The sequence below is a fragment of the Diuraphis noxia genome, unplaced genomic scaffold, assembly GCF_037042655.1.
Source record: "Diuraphis noxia isolate RWA-SAM2 unplaced genomic scaffold, SU_Dnox_SAM2 contig0005, whole genome shotgun sequence".
Lineage (NCBI taxonomy): Eukaryota > Metazoa > Arthropoda > Insecta > Hemiptera > Aphididae > Diuraphis > Diuraphis noxia.
Window position 1 is genome coordinate 40,706,520 of NW_028301715.1, and position 18,776 is coordinate 40,725,295.

Below are 18,776 nucleotides of genomic sequence, written 5' to 3' on the forward strand. Positions count from 1 at the left end.
ACACGTTCGGCGATAACCACTAACGACCGTAAATCGGGCGTAAATGCGTAAAATTGATCAGTGGTTGTCACAGCCTTGCGGTGATTACAATTACGGTCCGCTGTGTTATTTATCCCCGTCGAAGTCTATCGTTTCCGATTAGGTTTTTCTCCTCCTTCGACATCCGTCCAGTGACCACAGACTCCAGGGTCCAGCATACCGCCAGTCAGTTTAGTTCTGGATCGCGTCCGGCACACGCTCATCCGCTCCGCTGTCACGAGACACATTCCGGCACATTTTCGTTGTCCGAAAGTTCGACATCACGTCTTTGCGGTAAGTATGTCTAAACAAATTATCACTTGAGATGATGGCTATCCTCGGAAAACGAGACCGACTAAACAAAAATCCTAACAAAATTTAGTCTCTGTTTAGGTGAGTGCCTTATATTACAATTATGGAACCCGCGGGTTAAGACGCTTGTTGGGATGGTCGATTACCCCCGAGCATAATATTATGATCTTTGCGAAAGTTCAGTGACTGATGAAAATATGTCCTTCACTTATCTTTGCTTCGGGATATCATAGAGCCTAATTCCTTAAAATAAGTACCTACGTATATTAAAGCACTGTTATAAGCGTTATTATTAATATTAATGATGTAAACAACTTTGGATTATCGAAAAAAAAATGTTGCGTGGGAGATGATAGGTACCTAATGTAAACTAATGTTTAAAAAAAAAATTATTTATTACAATTAAAGATAAAAATATACATAGTCATACAACTAACCTACTTGTACGTTGTCAGAATATATTTTCAGTGACTCATAGCCCATAGGTAAGACTAATATTCCAATTATAAATATTAAAATGTTTAGTCAAACAATATTGTAGGTATACTTTTTAATATTATTTTTTAAATAATATTTCACATTTTTAAAAAATGATAACTATACTCACTTGTCACTTATTTTGTTATTATATTTTGAACTAAGTATTGGTATAAGAAAAATTGAAGTAATTTGTGCGACAAATGTTGAGGTTAACATTTTTTGATTTAAAAAAAATTGTGTTTAGCTAAATATTTTTAAAATGTTATGCCTTAATTTATTTTTTTTATATATGTTTTCAATTCTTTACAATTTCAGTTAAATTTATGAATCCAGAACGAACATTTTGATTAGAAATAAGTCCGGATAATTTTTTCTAGTCGGACAGAAAAGTCCGAAAATACAAAATGTAATATTCAACTCTCAAAATTTAAATTTTAAAAAATAATTAAAATTTATATAATTTCATTTTCATAATATTATTGAGACTAAAGTAATTTATTTTACTATTAGATATTAATACTACTATATAGAAGGTTAAATAAATGCATGCCAGTAAGAAAAAAAAATGCTTTGGAAAATGTAAAAGTCTAATTATCTAGTTATCTAGATAACCGTGGTACCTACGAATATTATTTGTAAATCACAATAAAACAACTAAAACCCTTTTCCTAGTTTTGATTTGTAATTTCGTCCGAATTTTATCGTAAAATATTTGTAAAAAATAATTGTACTTATATATTGTTTAGACTATTTGTTACGGCATAAATTATTTATGATAATTCAGGTTTTAATTTTTTTCTGATTTGGTGAATTTTCTCAAAATTTTAACTTTGCGACCTCATAAAAAATTGTGAATTTCGCTCAATTATTTTTTGAAGTTCCACTAATAATAATTGTGAGGAACATTGTATTATATAATATCAAGCTTTTTTTCCAAGCAAAATTTTTGTACCGACAATATTGAAAAAAACTAATAATAAGTACTGGAAGTTTTTATGCCTATAAATAGCTCTACTATTATTATTTATAGTTACTTTAAATAACAAAATAGTTTTTTTTTTCACGAAAACCAGTTTGCGTGAAAAAAATTGAGTTTTTCCTAATTTTTTGTTTTTTTCCTGACGCTTTTAAAATTGAGAATTTTTTACTTTTAACCTATCAAGTACCAACTTGATTCACTTTCCTTCCAGAAAAAAACGCTGCTGAATCAATGCATTATTACAGGGTCTCAAAAGGTTACACGCACGACGCTCAAAAAAAAGTAAAAACATCACCCATCGGCCATCATTGTAAAATCAATGCATTTATCGCAACACTCAGAATCTAAAATATATTCACAATAAGTTACTTTTTCAAACAATGGTTTATAGCAGGTGTACTATTTAAAAAAATTCTGTTGTCATCTTATTATTACTTTATTTCATATCTAGATTTTTTAATTTATGTTTTTTCCTTGTTGGTTACTTGTGGATTTCCATTGTATTTCAAATTCTGATCGGAGTGATTGATGTTGATATTACAATGACGTATGTTTTAATTAATGATAATTATATAATTAATATCTTCAAAATATAAAGTAGAAAGCATGTATCGATTTTTAACTTTAGAGGTGATATCTGGTAGAAAATTGGATCTAGTTGAACAAAATTCTTGGTATTTTTCAAAATAATCGGAGAAAACCGTGAAATTTTGCGTTGAACTGGTTTTCGACAAAATTGATTTTGTTTTTATTGGTGTAACTAAATTTTTTTGCATTTTCTATAAATGGCAACATTTTGAAATAGTAATATCTGACTATCTGAGTTATAAATATAGATGTTTTAATTCTTCGATTTTTTTTTATAAATGCTGGTGAAAAAGTCTTCTTAACAATTAACAATTTTAAAATTTAATAATATACAAGTTCCTTATAAGTATATAGTTTATACTAATTTTACTGTAACCAATATATATATACAATATACATACGTAATATATATATTTGTATTTATATTATAAGTTAAAATTTGGACAAAAATAATTTTTTAAATTTATTATTTTAATTATGTTATTACAATTTAAAAATCTTATTCGTGAATATAGTTGAAGTTAGTAACTTATATTATTATATTGTATACTGTCAAAATGTTACTTTTAAAAGCAATGTTGTCAGTAAAAATTAATTCAATCTATTATATTATTATATGAAAATAGTTCAAAAATAAATTACTATTATAGTATACCTATCTTAAAAATATACTTACTAATATAGACTGATAGACCTTTTCCGCTCAGAATAATTTTTTGTATGCAATTATTGACCTTCTAAATGACGAAGTACTTTTGTGATTTTTCAAATTATTATTGTTTAACAGAGCAGTTGCTTGCTTTCCACCTTTATTATTTTCATTTTTAGCTTATTATTACTCAAAAATAATGTAGGTATCAAAACTTTTTGTCAGATAGTAAATCAATAAATCGTAAAATTAAAACTTTTGATATGATTTTTCAAATCAGCCTTTTTGACCGATTACCATTGTCAGTACTTACTTATAGGTATAGTCACAGAATTAAGAAATATTGGACTGATTTATTCATATATAAACAAAATTAGTATATATGTGGTCATGTGGAGTGTGTGAAGGTGAATTATAGAGAAAACAGGCTATTAGAATAAGTTGTAGATGAAAGCTAAACCCTTTCTCCTATAGCCTATATTCTTATAAAAGTTTTATTAAATAAATTTATATAATACATTATTTTCAAATATAAAATATAACACTTCTTTGAGTGCTTGCATTATAATCGAGATTATAATGCAAGATATATCGTTTAATCAATAATCAAACCTGATACCTATAAAAATTCAATACGTGTATTACAATTCCTGAATGTAACAGTTTCTCGTCAAAGTTATATACGATGATGGGTGATGGGTCCAAAACGGCATAGTGTGTTGCACCAGTTGCACGTATATGGGATATAATATAAATATTAAAATATATAATATACATTTGTATAATAGGTACCTAGTAACAAATAATATGTCGCTAGCATGTAATATTAAGCCCTGCCTCCAATTCCAAATAGTTTAAATATATTATTGTAACTTTGTATTACGATGCGACATGGTTCAATGTTATTGCGAGAACTACACTCCCCTCCCTATATGTTCGTAGACAAATTTAAACATTGGATATATGCGGTTTAGCTTAAATTAGAATTTAAATGTTGAAATCTAGTTTAATAATGTAACTCTAGTCTATAAACTATATTTTAAATTTATTTTTTATAGCTGTGTTATATAAAGATGGTACCTACAAGGCTACAACTTTATTACTAGCTTGCTCAGGTATTTATACTTTTATAATTTTATAGTCTGTTGAAAATTATCCTCTCGGAAAAATCAATGGAATTTATCTTTATTTACCCTAATTGTTTTGAATATTTCTAATTAAACACGTGTTAATATTTTTAATTGAAAGATTATTAGATATGTAAATGTATTATTAATTATCATATAACAATTTACCTTTATATAGTTTTCTATTTCTACAGTTTATTTAGAATTTATATGTATGTGTATTGTATAGTGTATACAATTAAATACAAACTGCATATATTTATTATGTCATATACTCGTATGATCTCCGAGTTAGGATAAAATATGATTAGGGCTTTACAATACAAAATTAAATACTTAAATAAGTACCTACCGGCGAACCGTAAATACGCACCCAATGTATACAATAATACTCATTTGTCGCATCATTTATCTCCTCTATCCATCTTATAATTCAAATGGACCGACATGCAATGTAAAACTCAAAAGATTCACTGTAATAAACAAACTAATATAATTTGAATAAATAGCAAATGAAAAATAAAATACAAAACATATTGGCTCCTGCATAATCAGCTCATCTCAAAATCTAAAATATTGCTAAATCATAAATAAAAATAATTTAAATGAAGAACGTATTTTCATTTTAAATTCTGAGCGGAGCGAGGAATGTATTGATTTTACCATGATGTGTGTGTTTTTTTTTGTGTGTGTGTGTGTGTGTGTGTGATCACGTTTTGGGGCAGTAAAAGTGCTTAGATTTTCGACTTCAGTACCTCGTTTGATCAGAGAGTGAATCTAGTTGGTACTTTGATATCCGTCAAGAGTAAAAATTCTCAATATTTTTCTAAATAACCGGGATAAACAAACTAAAAATTAAGGGGAAAACGGAAATTTTACACACAATCAGTTTTCGACAAAATCGATTCTGGTTTTTGATGTAACTTTAAAACAAATGACCATAGATACATGAAATTTTCACAGAATGTGTATATAAAAGTATATTCTATCCACCATGCAATTTTCAAAAAAATTTCGACTTAAGTTGAACTATTTATAGGCATATGCAATTTTCGATCATTATTAGGTTTCTTTAAATTAATATCGATAAAAATTTAGTTGTTGGCTATAGTAAAATTTGAAAATGTAATACAAGGCTCCTTAACATATTTTTACAATAACAGTTGAAAAATAAAAGAAATATAATTTTTTTGCATACAAGCATTCAAATTTTGAATTTTGACGACATACCTACGTAAAAATCACAAAAGTTCGCAAATTATTTTAAGCTAGAAATTCATAAAAATGTTTCTTTTTAGATCTAAGATTTGAAAATTTTTAATAATCTATAATATATCCTAGACAGATAAACCGTCTCCGCTCAGAATCGTTTTTCGTATACATTGATATCATATCATTGGATTCAATTTTAATTTCATTTATTACAGTAACCCAGTACCGCGTTAAGCTATGTTGCCGCCCCGCGGCAAATTAAAATATGCTACCCTTAATTTTTTATTTTATGTTGATCCTTAAAAATTTTCCGCCCTATCAAACACCATAAAATTTGCCGCCCCTGGGCAGTTGCCCCTCCTTGCCCCCCGTTAAATGCGGCTCTGCAGTAACCAACTTGTAACGGTTTTAAACATTATCATCAAATTTAAAATTTGTCACACCATGATTAGTGGTTGTATTATTTCTTATATTAACATAACATTTCAACAAGTTTAAAATAATACGTATTGGTAATCATTTACAAACTATAATATTACGATTAATACGATTTCAAATTTTTAAAATGCAGAATTTTAAAATAACTTACATTTTTAATTAATAATAGTGTAGGTACATATTACATTAGTTATTACTTTATTAGTATTGTATCGCTATATTATTTAGCTGTTTTCTGTCAATCGTAAAAAATACGGTATTTCGACAAATACCGTATTTTGTTCTCACGGAATTTAGAGGAAACCACTTAATTTAACAATGTCGTGCAATTTCATCATTTCAAAATGACTAAAACAAAAATTAAAATGAAAATTAATATTAATTTAATTGTGTCAATACACCAAGTATTTTTATAATATTTTACAATTTATAATAATTATAATTATAATTGTAATTGATAATGTAATTGTTTACAACAGTATTTACATTTACTACAATATTTTTAAATTTTGATTAGCTTATGAGTCTAGGTTAGAATCTGAGGTTGAGGTGTTTTCATTGGGTTCTAGTAAGTAGTAGGGTATCCTGAGGTAGATTTGAAAAATAAAAATTATGAAACAAAATATTTTTCGGTAGTGATGTTGGTGTAGCATTAAAATATTGTTTTTAAATTTATAATTATAACGTATTGATTAAAAAAGATTGAAGGTAGGTATACTGGAAATTTAATAAACGTGCTGAACGATAGGTCAAATTGCACACCAGGAAAAGTAGACATTAAAAATTTTCAAAAAAATCGTGATCATCGTATCTTAGATAATCCAAGAAAATATCCTGAAAAACGATAGGTTTTTTATTATAATGATAGAAAGGCATTCATTGTTGCTACACGGTTATCGTGTGTCGCGAATTTCACGTCGCGCGAGATGGTTAGAGGACGTATGCACATCACGTTTCCGTAAAAGCTTAGTTACATGATAGGTACCAAAAAATATATTGTTTCAGGTTTATTTTTAGAATCTTTTTTGTATTCGTGTAAAAGTATTTAAACATTTTATCCTATGACACGTAAAATTAATATGAGCTTAGTAGCTTACTATACGATTTACATTACAATTTGAAAACTATATTTTATTAAATATAGTATTTAAGATTGATTACAAGCCTTTTATAATCAATTAATTTAATGGTGGCCAATAGGAATTTAATTAATTCGATTCGATCGTTACTAATCCATAATTTTGAATGCACGTCAGACGATTTTTTACTACGGTTCATAATCACACTAATATTACACCTTAATGTTAATGTACCTCCTAAGAGTATAATAATTACCGTTTAATTATTGCCGTGCTATTTAGAGGAATTACTTTCATCTGGCTCTATATCTCGTATATGTCTTTTGTAGTATAATATGTGGGACAAGGCTTCTGTATTGTTTTGCACACTTTTGAATGTATATATACATTATGCCGAATAGTAAATACGAAAAATGTTGACTTCGGATGAGTAACTGCATATTATTATTAACAACATATAGGATATATTATATGTATATAGGTAGTAGATTGTATATTCTAATAGTACAATATATTATACTTTCTCCTGTAACAGTAGGTATACAATGATATTATATTATTGTAATATACTATACACACGTCATATTATAATATTACATATGTCTCGATACTCTAAAAATATGAATACAAACAGATAGATATCTATCTTTATCCTTTATTATAATATAATGTGCACCACTTAAGATGATGCTTGAATTGTGGATGTAATAATATATTATGACGAATTTCGTTTTTGAAAATGTATTGTGATAATAATATAATATATTTTAGATATGCACACCTGTACACTAGATATACTTAAGAACGTTTGAATGAATAATATCTAAAATACTTCAGGGATCAAACAATTACACAAATTATTGTATTGTATTTTGCTTATACTATATCGTATTTCAATTTAACAATAAATTAGGTGTTTGTCTGTGATGATAATATTTTTTGCCTAGTATATATTACTATTATTTTTTAATAAGTGGCGTTCTATGCTTATTAATAACAATATCATAATCGTGTCTTCAGTCAATTAATTTAGATACATTTAATTTTCTGAGGGATGAAGTCACATGTCTTCATCCCCCAGCGGTTTATGAGCTCACTATATAGTATATACCTACTCACGAATAAAAAGTACACATTCAACATTCCAGTTTATTATATGACATACCGGTTTTTCCTTGCAGTATAACTCGCACATGATGATGTTTTTTTTCATGGTCAACTTGTGTATATTTTATAAATGCCAATCCAGAATTACTTAATACTATGAATGTGATATTGTGATATGCTTATAATAGGATAACCTGTACGCGCAAGTTGTATTAGCATAACTATTAACTGCTAATGTTGATAAATTTTAATGTAATCAATATTAGATTTAGAAGAAAAAAACATAATATGCTAGATGTAATAAATAATGTACCTGGAACCTACACTTTCTTAAAAATAAATGTATGTAAAAACTAAGCTACAAAATAATGTTTTTAAAATAATTAAAAGTTAAAAAGATTCCTGTAGGTCAGCGCACTATCTGTTTTCTCTCTGACCTACGAGCTACATAATATTGTAGGTAGTAAATTTACGTACAACAGAACCAGGTTTATGTTTTTATAGCTTTAATGTTCAAGTCACTTAAATCGAATGAATTCACCTATATTGCAGTTCAACTTAATATGTAAATATGTAATAAAAGTTAATTTGTGTGTACGTTGAATATTTTTCGATGTTTTTAGTTACAAATAATTTGCGTAAAAATTATATGTATGTAAATTATAAGATTTAAAAATGTTCATATGGATTCCCCAAAAATTGAATATCGTAAAATGCCACCTTACAAGCACTACAGATATTGTTCTTTACCTCAAACTTGATAATGTTAAGCTGATACACTCTTATACTACAGTTAATAATATAAATTGGTTCTGCTGAACGCAAATTGTCTATATGGTGCGTGGATCAGAGAAACAAAACAAATATAGTGTGCGGGACGCGGGTGACATGATGACACTGACATCCTCTTCCGATTACTGCTTTACCCACTCATACACGGATAAAAAAATAAAATAAAATATAATGATTTATTTTTAAAAATGAGGTAAAATATATTATTTACATTAATATTTTTACATTTTGCCTTTCTTATAAATTCAAGCATTTCATCCAGATATTTTAAATTTATAGACTAGCTAATAAAAAGACATAGGTACCTCAAATACACAACACACAAATGAAAATTTTTATACATTACTGATTTTACTGGGTTTTTTATAAACTTTATAAAACGTGTACAACATAAAATTTTTTAAAACGATTTGTATGAATGACAATATGTCATATAGATAAAGAATATAGGTTTCAAAAAAAATACATACACACACACAATGTGGTGGTATTAACAAACGGTCCATACATTTCGTCAACTGTCGACGATTATTTTTTTACCCAGTGGCAATTGGCCAGAACAATACTGTATAATATGTTAATTGGAATGGGTGGGACCTTTAGCTGACGGATTCTTCGGCATGTATAAATATTAAATTTTCTAAAATCATTGGTCCTCAAATGTGTGGATCCTCATTATGGTTGATTGAATTGTAGATTGAATGCGTATGTTCATGTAGTCCATCATTACTTGTTAGTTGTTACTTAATATAAAATATGGGCATAGAATATCAGAGAATAATAGATAATAAGTTTTTATGTGTGTTATGTATAAGGTGTAAAAGTAGCAATTTTATCTTATCGTTTTAATTACAATACTATTTAACTGTTTTTTAAACATTTTAATTATTGAAATGTTAATCATATGCATTATATTGAAAAATATAAGAACCTATAGTTAAATTTAAATTTTAAAGGTATAAACACACACAAATCATAATATGTAATATTACATTATATACCATATTATATTTATATATCCAAATAGGTACTTATAATATATAGGTATAAATTACTTTCAAGTCCAGATTTATACCACGGGTATGAACAATTAGGTACTTTTATTTTTATAAACTCTTGTGAACTTTAAAAAAAATTATTTTATTTATATTTATCTATATAATATTGTTCACACTTTTTACGTTTTTTAATCAATATACAAAAATCTATCACTATTCAAATTAAATAAATATTAAAATAATATTTTTATGTTTATATGGATATATAATAAACTTTGCACTGCATATCGCCGTACCTATATGCTGTGATCTAACTTTCTGACTTAAGTAAACGATTCTAATTAAGCGTTAAAGTATAAAAATTACACTGTTTTAGATATGGATACAATCGAATCTATTACTTACTCCTATAAACTTTTATATTTAAACAAAAAATAAAAAATAAATTAAATTAAATTAAAAGGTGCCTCTATAGATGCCATGATTAATAACAGTTCTATTGTGCAGGCTGTGACCTACACTGTTTACGTCTTTATTCTTCTTCGATTATTCGGTTATAAGTTTCACATTGGCAACCAATCTTCAAAATGATATACATAATTGTCTAACATGGGAACATTGGTGTCTTTTATAAACAAAGAATATTAATGTAGAATTGTATGAGTAAAAACTAACAAGCAAAATGTTACAAACATTGACCGTATATAGTTTGTCTTTAGACGATATTAACATGTGGGAAGTGCGGTGGCATGCCTGAATTGAATCAAGTGAATTTAAGAATTCACTTGGATATTTGACAACTTCGTCTTGATTCATTACGGTAATACGGTATCGGTTTGACTAGTATGTTGCCGTGTTGCCTGGAATTTCGTTAAGAGTAGTGATATTGATTGTACTTACATCATAGTTTTTGGTTGCCAATATAGCCCGTGCACTAAACCACTGACGTTTTCGGATTTCTGAAATTTTATGTTAAATTCGGGAAAACTTTTTCAATTAACTCTTTTGACGGAGACAACACATGTGGGTGTAGCGTACTAGCGTCCTCTTAAACTATAATAATAATAAGAAATATATAATAATATATAGGCAACCATTGAACCATATAATAATAATAAGCAACCATCACATATATACTAATAGCAAGCATTTATAAATAAACAAAAATTTTCATCGTAAATCTCAAAACGTCTGTTTGACTACACACCTCCCAGGGTTGAGTCTATTACTTTTTAACTTAGCCCATCTTCTACCCATCATAGGGTCTAATATAACTGTACCAAATTTCGTCGCAGTTGGTCCAGTCAGTTAGGAATGCATAAAGGACAAACAAACAGATAGAAATCCATTTATCAATATAATATATATAAAATAATTTCTGCCTGCCTGTCTGTTTGTCCTTTATGTACGTACTAAATATATGTAATAAAAAAATGGTTATAAAACTAGTGTCACTATATTTTTAATAGAAAATAATTTTGATTGACTTATCGACTTTTGATATTTCTTATTAAATTCAATAAAACTAAAATATCAGTTAAATATATTAGTCAATATGCTAAGGACAATAACTCTCTAAACAAGTTATTGAATATGAATTATGTTTAATTTAATCTCGCAGTTTTAATATAAATACAGTATAGGATTATAGATGCCTCGTATTCGTATTTATTATTTTCGTTTTGACTCGAACATTGATATTTTTCAAGAGAGAATATTTTTATATGTATAATCATCTTTCTTAATAATAATTTTACTGGATTTATTCGGTGACTAACATAAGTAATGGGTTACTAACGTGTTAAAAGTGAAAACATCACCTCTATTATAGCCGCAGGCACAAGATGTCACGATCGCAATGTAAGGTCATCCAGGTATTGCATGAAGTTAGGTTAAGAACAATGTGGTACGGCGTACGCTAACAAGTTATCATCGTGATATTATTGTCCCTCGTGGTTCGTGAACAAGCAATAACGGTTTTTATTATTATTATAAAGTTATTATTTCACGATAATATTTTATTTTGAAAAAAAAAATTATACAAAATATACCAGATTTAAATAGTGCATATTTAATTCAAATGTTGTTAACAATCGGAACACTTATTGAAAATATTAATATTTTCGTTTTTCATGGTTAGTCATAGTATACCTGTAGTTAACCAATACTAACGGATCTCAAATATGACCAGAGGCTGTGAAAATACAGAGAAATTACACATTTACCTTTATTAATATTATATAGTTAGTATAATGTATGTTATAAAATTATTGTTTATGAACTTGTACTTTTTTATTTATATATAAGTACATCAATAATTCAGGTAAGCTTCACTAGGTATATATGTATACAGTCGCTCTTAATTTTTTATTCAATAACGTTGCCATTACACAGCAAGATTTTAATTACTTGTTTGGAGTTGCTATTATACTTAATTAAATCTAATTTTCTTTATATCTGTTCTTTGAAGATTGGAGCTCATTTTGTCTGAATTAAAATAAACTATAGGTACCTATTGCATTGTATATCATATTGAGTAAAGACAGTAGCTTAGAAAATGTAAGGTTATACACGTTTAAGAATAAATAATAATAATTTTTATATTAATATTTAAATGTATATAAATTATTTTTACATCTGTACTATTTTTTTTTTTTTTGATAGTCCTTCAATTAAGACGTGGAGTCCATTATTAAAATATATGACTGCATGTTGTAAGTTGTAACTATTGTAATTGTCTATATACTGTATACTGTATACAATATACATAATAATACATAGTTTAATATCTATATGTATTTAATATTTATAAGTACTATGTAACTGTTTTACATAGGCTATAAAACTATAGAAAGTAAAATAACTAAATAATAATTGATGATAGTATCTATAGAAATATTGATTATTTTTGTTAATAAAATCATATAGGATGCTTATAATATTTACCTATTATATATATAATGAGTGTGCGTGTGTAATAAATGTTCATGAGATAAGTTTATATCAAAAATAAGGCATTAGATATATATGTTTTTTTTTCTTATCGTTGGGAGTATATTATATTATTATAATATATTTTTAAGCGTCCATCTATAATGATGTTAGTTTTTAATACAAAATACTGATGTTATGTAAAACGTTAATCTCTCACTCTCTATTCAGTATACACATGTGTTTTATCTATAGGAACTAGGAAGTAAAGCTACATCCTTTTGGCCATTGCCCCTCTTATTAATTGTATAATATGTTATTTTTTTAATTTTTTTTATCCAATTAACAATAGAAATAAAAATTGATGACTGTGACGGTGAAATTAACTGGCCGATTCACTGGTTTCCGGACATTTAAATGGTTCCTATAATTAAAGCATACTATAACACGATTTATAAAGTACCCTATAAGTATGATTTAAAGTAGTCTACTACCTACTACTATTTTTTATATCACATTATAACCGTGAATTTATAGGTAACCAATAAATTACTGATTAATTTCATAATTTTAATAGACATTATACATTTTTTTGACACGATAATACACCTAGTCAGTTGATACCTTTAAATATAATGACGAATGATCATTATTTTAAATATTATAATATTAATATAATAGGTATGCGAATATGTGATAGTCAGTTGTCACTGACAACTTGTCAGTTATGTTACTATATTCACTAAAATACTATAATGGCATAATGTTATACAATATTTGTCATACTACATATAATTGTTTAAATTGCGAAAATTGGTAATAAAAAACTGAAAATTTAAAGTTTATATTTAATTATTTAAACATAATGCGATTTGATAAAATGTCTTCAACAAAAAAGACAGTTTAGGTACTCTTTACTGTTCAAAATGTAGTTTTATAATTTAGTATTATGTAGGTGTAATATATATAATATATATTCATATAAAATATTGTATACTATTCACAAATATACAATCATGACAAAGTGAGTGTAGTATTTTTTAAAAGTCACTTTTTAAGCGTGGATTCAGGGTGGGGGGGCTATGGGTGCTCGGGCACCCCCAGTCATCTAGCCACCAACAAAATAAATTTATATTATAAATTATATAGTTTGTTATTTTTCAAAAATAATAATAATAATATCTGTGCTTTTTTTATCGCCGTCACATACGACAATAATAACTATTGTTAATTGTTTTCAAACTATACTAGTATGTAACGACACGCGTCGACAGCGGAAAGCACCGATAACAATTATTATAAAAAAAAGTTAGCCCTAATAAATCAAATAGAAAATGATAATATTTAAATAAATAGTAAGGTGTAACAATTTTTTTTTTAGCACCCCCTGTTAAATTTTTTTGGATCCGCGCTGAGTGATGGCTTTAATTCTAGATTTGAACAAATAATGAAAATACCTACAATTTTAGTTTTTACCAACCTTCATAATGTCTACCTCTACATAATTGATAAAATTATCAAAACTTCTAATACTTAATATATTTTAGGTTTTTAAAAATGTAGGTAGATACGTGTTAAATTGCTAACTGGTTTAATTTATTATTTATATAATGTTTACAAACATTAAGTTGTAATTTATATTTTAAGCTTGGTGGACACCCTTATGTATCCTCGTTTATATTAGGTTCGGTTTTCCTATTTATTATGGACTATACACACATACGTATTATGACTTATGCCAATTACAGCGTAATTTCTTGACTTTATGTATCGATTCTGGAATTGGTTTTTTCGATGTATTATTATACCGTTGTTAAATATATATATATATGTTTTTTTTAGGAATGCCCCCTATATGGGTGGCTTTGCCATTATGTCTGGCTCTATGTACACCTCTACAAGGCGAAGTATACACAGCGCTCTCCGAACTCGAAGAGTTGTTAGAAACCGAATCAGTTCTTTTAAAAACTCTGCACCAGTACATTTCTGACCAAGAACATAGAATAGCAGTTTTAAAAAAGTATTGAAAATTATCCCATAATCAAGTCCATAGCTAAACACTCGAAAGTAAAAACAAATTTTAAATATAATTATTTCAATTATCTCATGTTCCCAGACATGCCGTGGATTACGAAAGAGAACATTCAATCGCAGCCAGAGACGTTACTAATTATCTTTCGAATCCAATCAATGATTATTTATTGGTCAAACGATTAACCAGTGACTGGCATAAAACAGAAAAATTAATGCAAGATCCGTACTATGAAAGTAAGCTCATAAATATATTGTTGTGTGTAAAAAATATCATTACAAAGTACCTACCTTTATATGTATAATACCTGCAGTAGTACTGTCCGAACATTAAGAATGTATAAACATGTCAATTTTTAAACTGTACCCACACTTTTAGCTGCTATGAAAAATCTGACTCAATACCGTGAATTCCTCAAGTTCCCTACGGACGAAGATTTAACCGGTGCCGCAACTGCGCTTATTAGATTACAAGACACGTATAAACTCGACACGGCGTCGGTTGCCCGGGGAGAGCTGAACGGCATTCAATACAGTACTCAACTATCGGGTAAACGAGATCTCTGTTCAATTTACCAAACAAAATCTACCCATGTGCGTATTTGAAAAACATTCATAAACGATATTTTTTTTTACATTTTTTCTAGCCGGTGACTGTTTTGAACTCGGCCGCCAGTCGTACAATGGCTATGATTTTTATCACACGGAACTATGGATGAACGAAGCCTTGAACAGACACGAACAAGAGAGATCAAATGTGACAGTTCGTTGGGAAATCTTGGAGTATCTTGCGTATTCCACTTTTATGCAAGGTAAATAACAACATATTTTATCGTCATAAATATTATATAAATTATACAAATGTATATAGAATTAAAATGTGTTCTATATATTCAGTTTGTTTTCAAATTGTATTCAGATTGTTCTATGTATTGCAGGAAATTTAAAAAAGGCAATAGATTTAACTATTGAATTGTTATCAATACTACCAAATCACGAACGCGCCTTGGGCAATCTAGCATATTACGAAGCTGCGTTGAAAAATGGAACGACTGAAATCGAAAAAAGTGAACAAGCCGCGGCAAAAGTAGCTTCTACTTCGTTGGACCCCGAAGAACGAGAGCGATATCACATGCTATGTAGAAATGAAAACTTAATGTCAATCCAAATTAGTTCAAAACTTCGATGCCGTTACACAGACAACAACAGAAATCCTCTTTTATTAATAGCTCCACTCAAAGAAGAAGAAGCTTTTTTAAGTCCGCGAATAATTCTTTATCGTGATGTCCTGTATGACAACGAAATAGAAGTTATCAAGCGCATGGCTCAGCCTCGAGTGAGTTTTCTTTATTTTAAAATTAAAATTAAAAGTATTAATTTAAATTTATAATATATATATATATAGCTCAAAAGAGCTACTGTTCAAAACTATAAAACTGGTGAATTGGAATTTGCCGATTACCGGATAAGCAAATCGGCTTGGTTAAAAGAACACGAAGATGTTGTGGTAGCAAATGTTGCCAAAAGAGTTGAAGCGATGACAGGTCTCACGGCGGAAACAGCCGAGGAACTTCAAGTTGTTAACTACGGAGTAGGTGGGCATTATGATCCACATTATGATTTCGCTAGAGTATGTACAGTAATTGTTATTAATTGTTTATTTATAATGATAATATGCGTTTTTATTTATAAATTACATTATACTTTTTAATTATTTAGTCAGAAGAAACCAATGCATTCAAGTCATTAGGAACCGGAAATAGAATTGCCACTGTTTTATTTTACGTAAGGAATTATTAATACATCATTATGTAATTATGTGAATGTTATTTTTACTGCTATTTAATCATGCAGATGAGTGATGTAGCTCAAGGAGGCGCTACTGTATTTCCTTGGTTGGGCGTAGCACTACAACCTGTAAAAGGAACAGCTGCTGTATGGTTTAACTTATATCCAAGCGGAAATGGGGATCTTAGAACTAGGCACGCTGCGTGTCCTGTGCTTCAAGGATCAAAATGGGGTATTTTTATTACAACCACTTTGATACATTTCGTATTGATATTTATATAATATTGTTCACTTTCTAGTGTGTAATAAATGGTTACATGAAGTGGGACAAGAGTTTAGAAGACCATGTGATCCGAAAGAGAATATACAAGAGACAACTAGTAGATAATTTTGAAAATATTTGACATCTTTTATATAAGTTATTTTTTTAAATAATTTATCATCTTCTTTAACAACGATCAATATTTTACTTTTGTACTGTTTAGTATACACAATACTTTTTACAATATTGTGATAAATGTTTCTTTTGTAACTATAATTGATCTTATAATATTTTTAAGTAGTCCAAATAAATATTTTTATAAATTATTCATTAATCTTATTTTCACTTCCAAAAAAGGGGTAAAGTAGGTAACCAATCTGCTGTACAATAGATGTTAAAGTATTTGATTGTGCCTTATTATTGAGTAAGTAACTATTATGCATGTAAAGGTGAAAAGTTACAAGTAACTGTAATATATAATCGTCTTACATGACATCATATATAATTATGTATATCAAAATATTGGTCTCATCCAAGAACTCTTAGTATGTTTAAAAAATTATTTTATATTTATATTTTTAAAGTGCTCTGTTTCTAGTCTCCTAGGTTTGAGTCGATAGAAACATTTATGGTTTTTTGGTATAATTTTATTTTACCAACTGAAGGGTAAATAGAAACAATTATTGAGGTTCTTTAAAAAAAAGTGAACAAAATTGACGACAATTAAATACTAATTTTTGTTCATTTCCCCCTTAAATATTTCAATTGCAAAAACAAATAAGCAAAATATTTTCCATGACTTCTGGAAAACCTTTTACTATGTCTTTATTTTCCCTGATTGTTTTTGATTTAAAAAAGTGGTAACAAAAATTAACTTATTTTTTTAAATAATTTGGTTAATTAACTCTGGTTATAAGCAACAATTCCACATACCCTATTTTCCGTGGTATTTTTTAAGGGTAGACCCTTGTTGGTTTGATTGTTATCGATGATTTTTGGACAAAAATAAAAGCATAAAAGTTTATTCACTTTCTAAATAGACTTATTTATGAATAGATAACTATTAAGATAGCTATAAATGAAAATTATATAAATTATATGTATAAAATAAAAAAAAAGATGAAATTAATCACATCATTGGACATACCATATACCGAGATATGGAGTTTAAACAATTCATAGATTACATATTAATGGGATCAATCATTGAATCTTTTAATTCAATTTTCCCCACAATATTATTATTTATTTAAAATTATTGCATAAGTATTCTAATAGCAGTATTCACATTTCTATCCACTGTCAATAAAATGAAATCTACTTTTCTCGATGACCCTGGTGATAACATAACATAAGATATGTATTAATTTTTAATGTACACTGTGAGCAATTTAATTAAGGGAAGACAATTTTTCTGCTGATGTTTTTTTTTACATTATCGTCATTATCCACAGTTAATCTTTTACCTGATATACGATACAATTGTTCAGTATTTATTGTTTAGATTCCATCGTTACTGTCTTTTAAATTTTTTTTCAAAGATATTTTTCATATCTTTTGGTATATCCATCGCGGTGAATTATTTGTATACTAATGATTTTCTTTAAAATCCTCGATGACCAATCTGAAGAGGACGATATTATAGCAAATATTTGATGCTATTTTTTTTTTTAATATTGTTTTTGAGTTATCACAAAATATTTTCACCAACTTTATTGAAAGTCGTGGATCATATAGACTTCATGGATTTATATCATCCGTTAGACACACAATTATGAACTATATTCAAATAAATACCTGAAAAATGATGCCACAAAGATAGTAACCAAGATATAAATAAAATCGAATATCGAAATAAAATAGATTCATGTACGTATATGAAATTATATGTTTAGAATGTGTTTTTAATAGTTAATCGACACGCTCGTTTTCAACAGGATCGGCTCTAGCTTTTTCAGTGCCTAGTGCGGGTATTATTTCGGCGC

General features: G+C 27.8%; 1 protein-coding gene across 2 annotated transcripts; it reads left to right on the forward strand.

Moving 5' to 3' along the window:
• The first annotated feature begins 45 nt into the window (after positions 1–45).
• On the forward strand, positions 46–17,121 carry PH4alphaEFB (prolyl 4-hydroxylase subunit alpha-1). Of its 2 annotated transcripts, XM_015524022.2 has the most exons (11): positions 46–312; positions 4,085–4,141; positions 14,553–14,730; positions 14,827–14,978; positions 15,121–15,291; positions 15,389–15,553; positions 15,680–16,077; positions 16,147–16,371; positions 16,461–16,526; positions 16,596–16,761; positions 16,829–17,121. In XM_015524022.2, the coding sequence occupies exons 3-11, from the start codon at positions 14,555–14,557 to the stop codon at positions 16,915–16,917; spliced, it is 1,608 nt and encodes a 535-aa protein (XP_015379508.2). In that variant the 5' UTR covers positions 46–312; positions 4,085–4,141; positions 14,553–14,554; the 3' UTR covers positions 16,918–17,121. The 2 variants fall into 2 exon arrangements, with proteins under 2 accessions (XP_015379508.2, XP_015379507.2); XM_015524021.2 differs by lacking the exon at positions 4,085–4,141 and having other exon boundaries at positions 177–312.
• The last annotated feature ends 1,655 nt before the right edge of the window (positions 17,122–18,776 follow it).

What these genes read in the sequence shown, in the direction of transcription:
- PH4alphaEFB (XM_015524022.2), top strand. Translation starts at nt 14,555, where the DNA reads ATGCCCCCTATATGGGTGGCTTTGCCATTATGTCTGGCTCTATGTACA. An exon ending in AGCGCATGGCTCAGCCTCGA is followed by an intron (nt 16,078 to 16,146) that starts GTGAGTTTTCTT and finishes ATATATATATAG; the next exon opens with CTCAAAAGAGCTACTGTTCA. An exon ending in GCTTCAAGGATCAAAATGGG is followed by an intron (nt 16,762 to 16,828) that starts GTATTTTTATTA and finishes TTCACTTTCTAG; the next exon opens with TGTGTAATAAATGGTTACAT.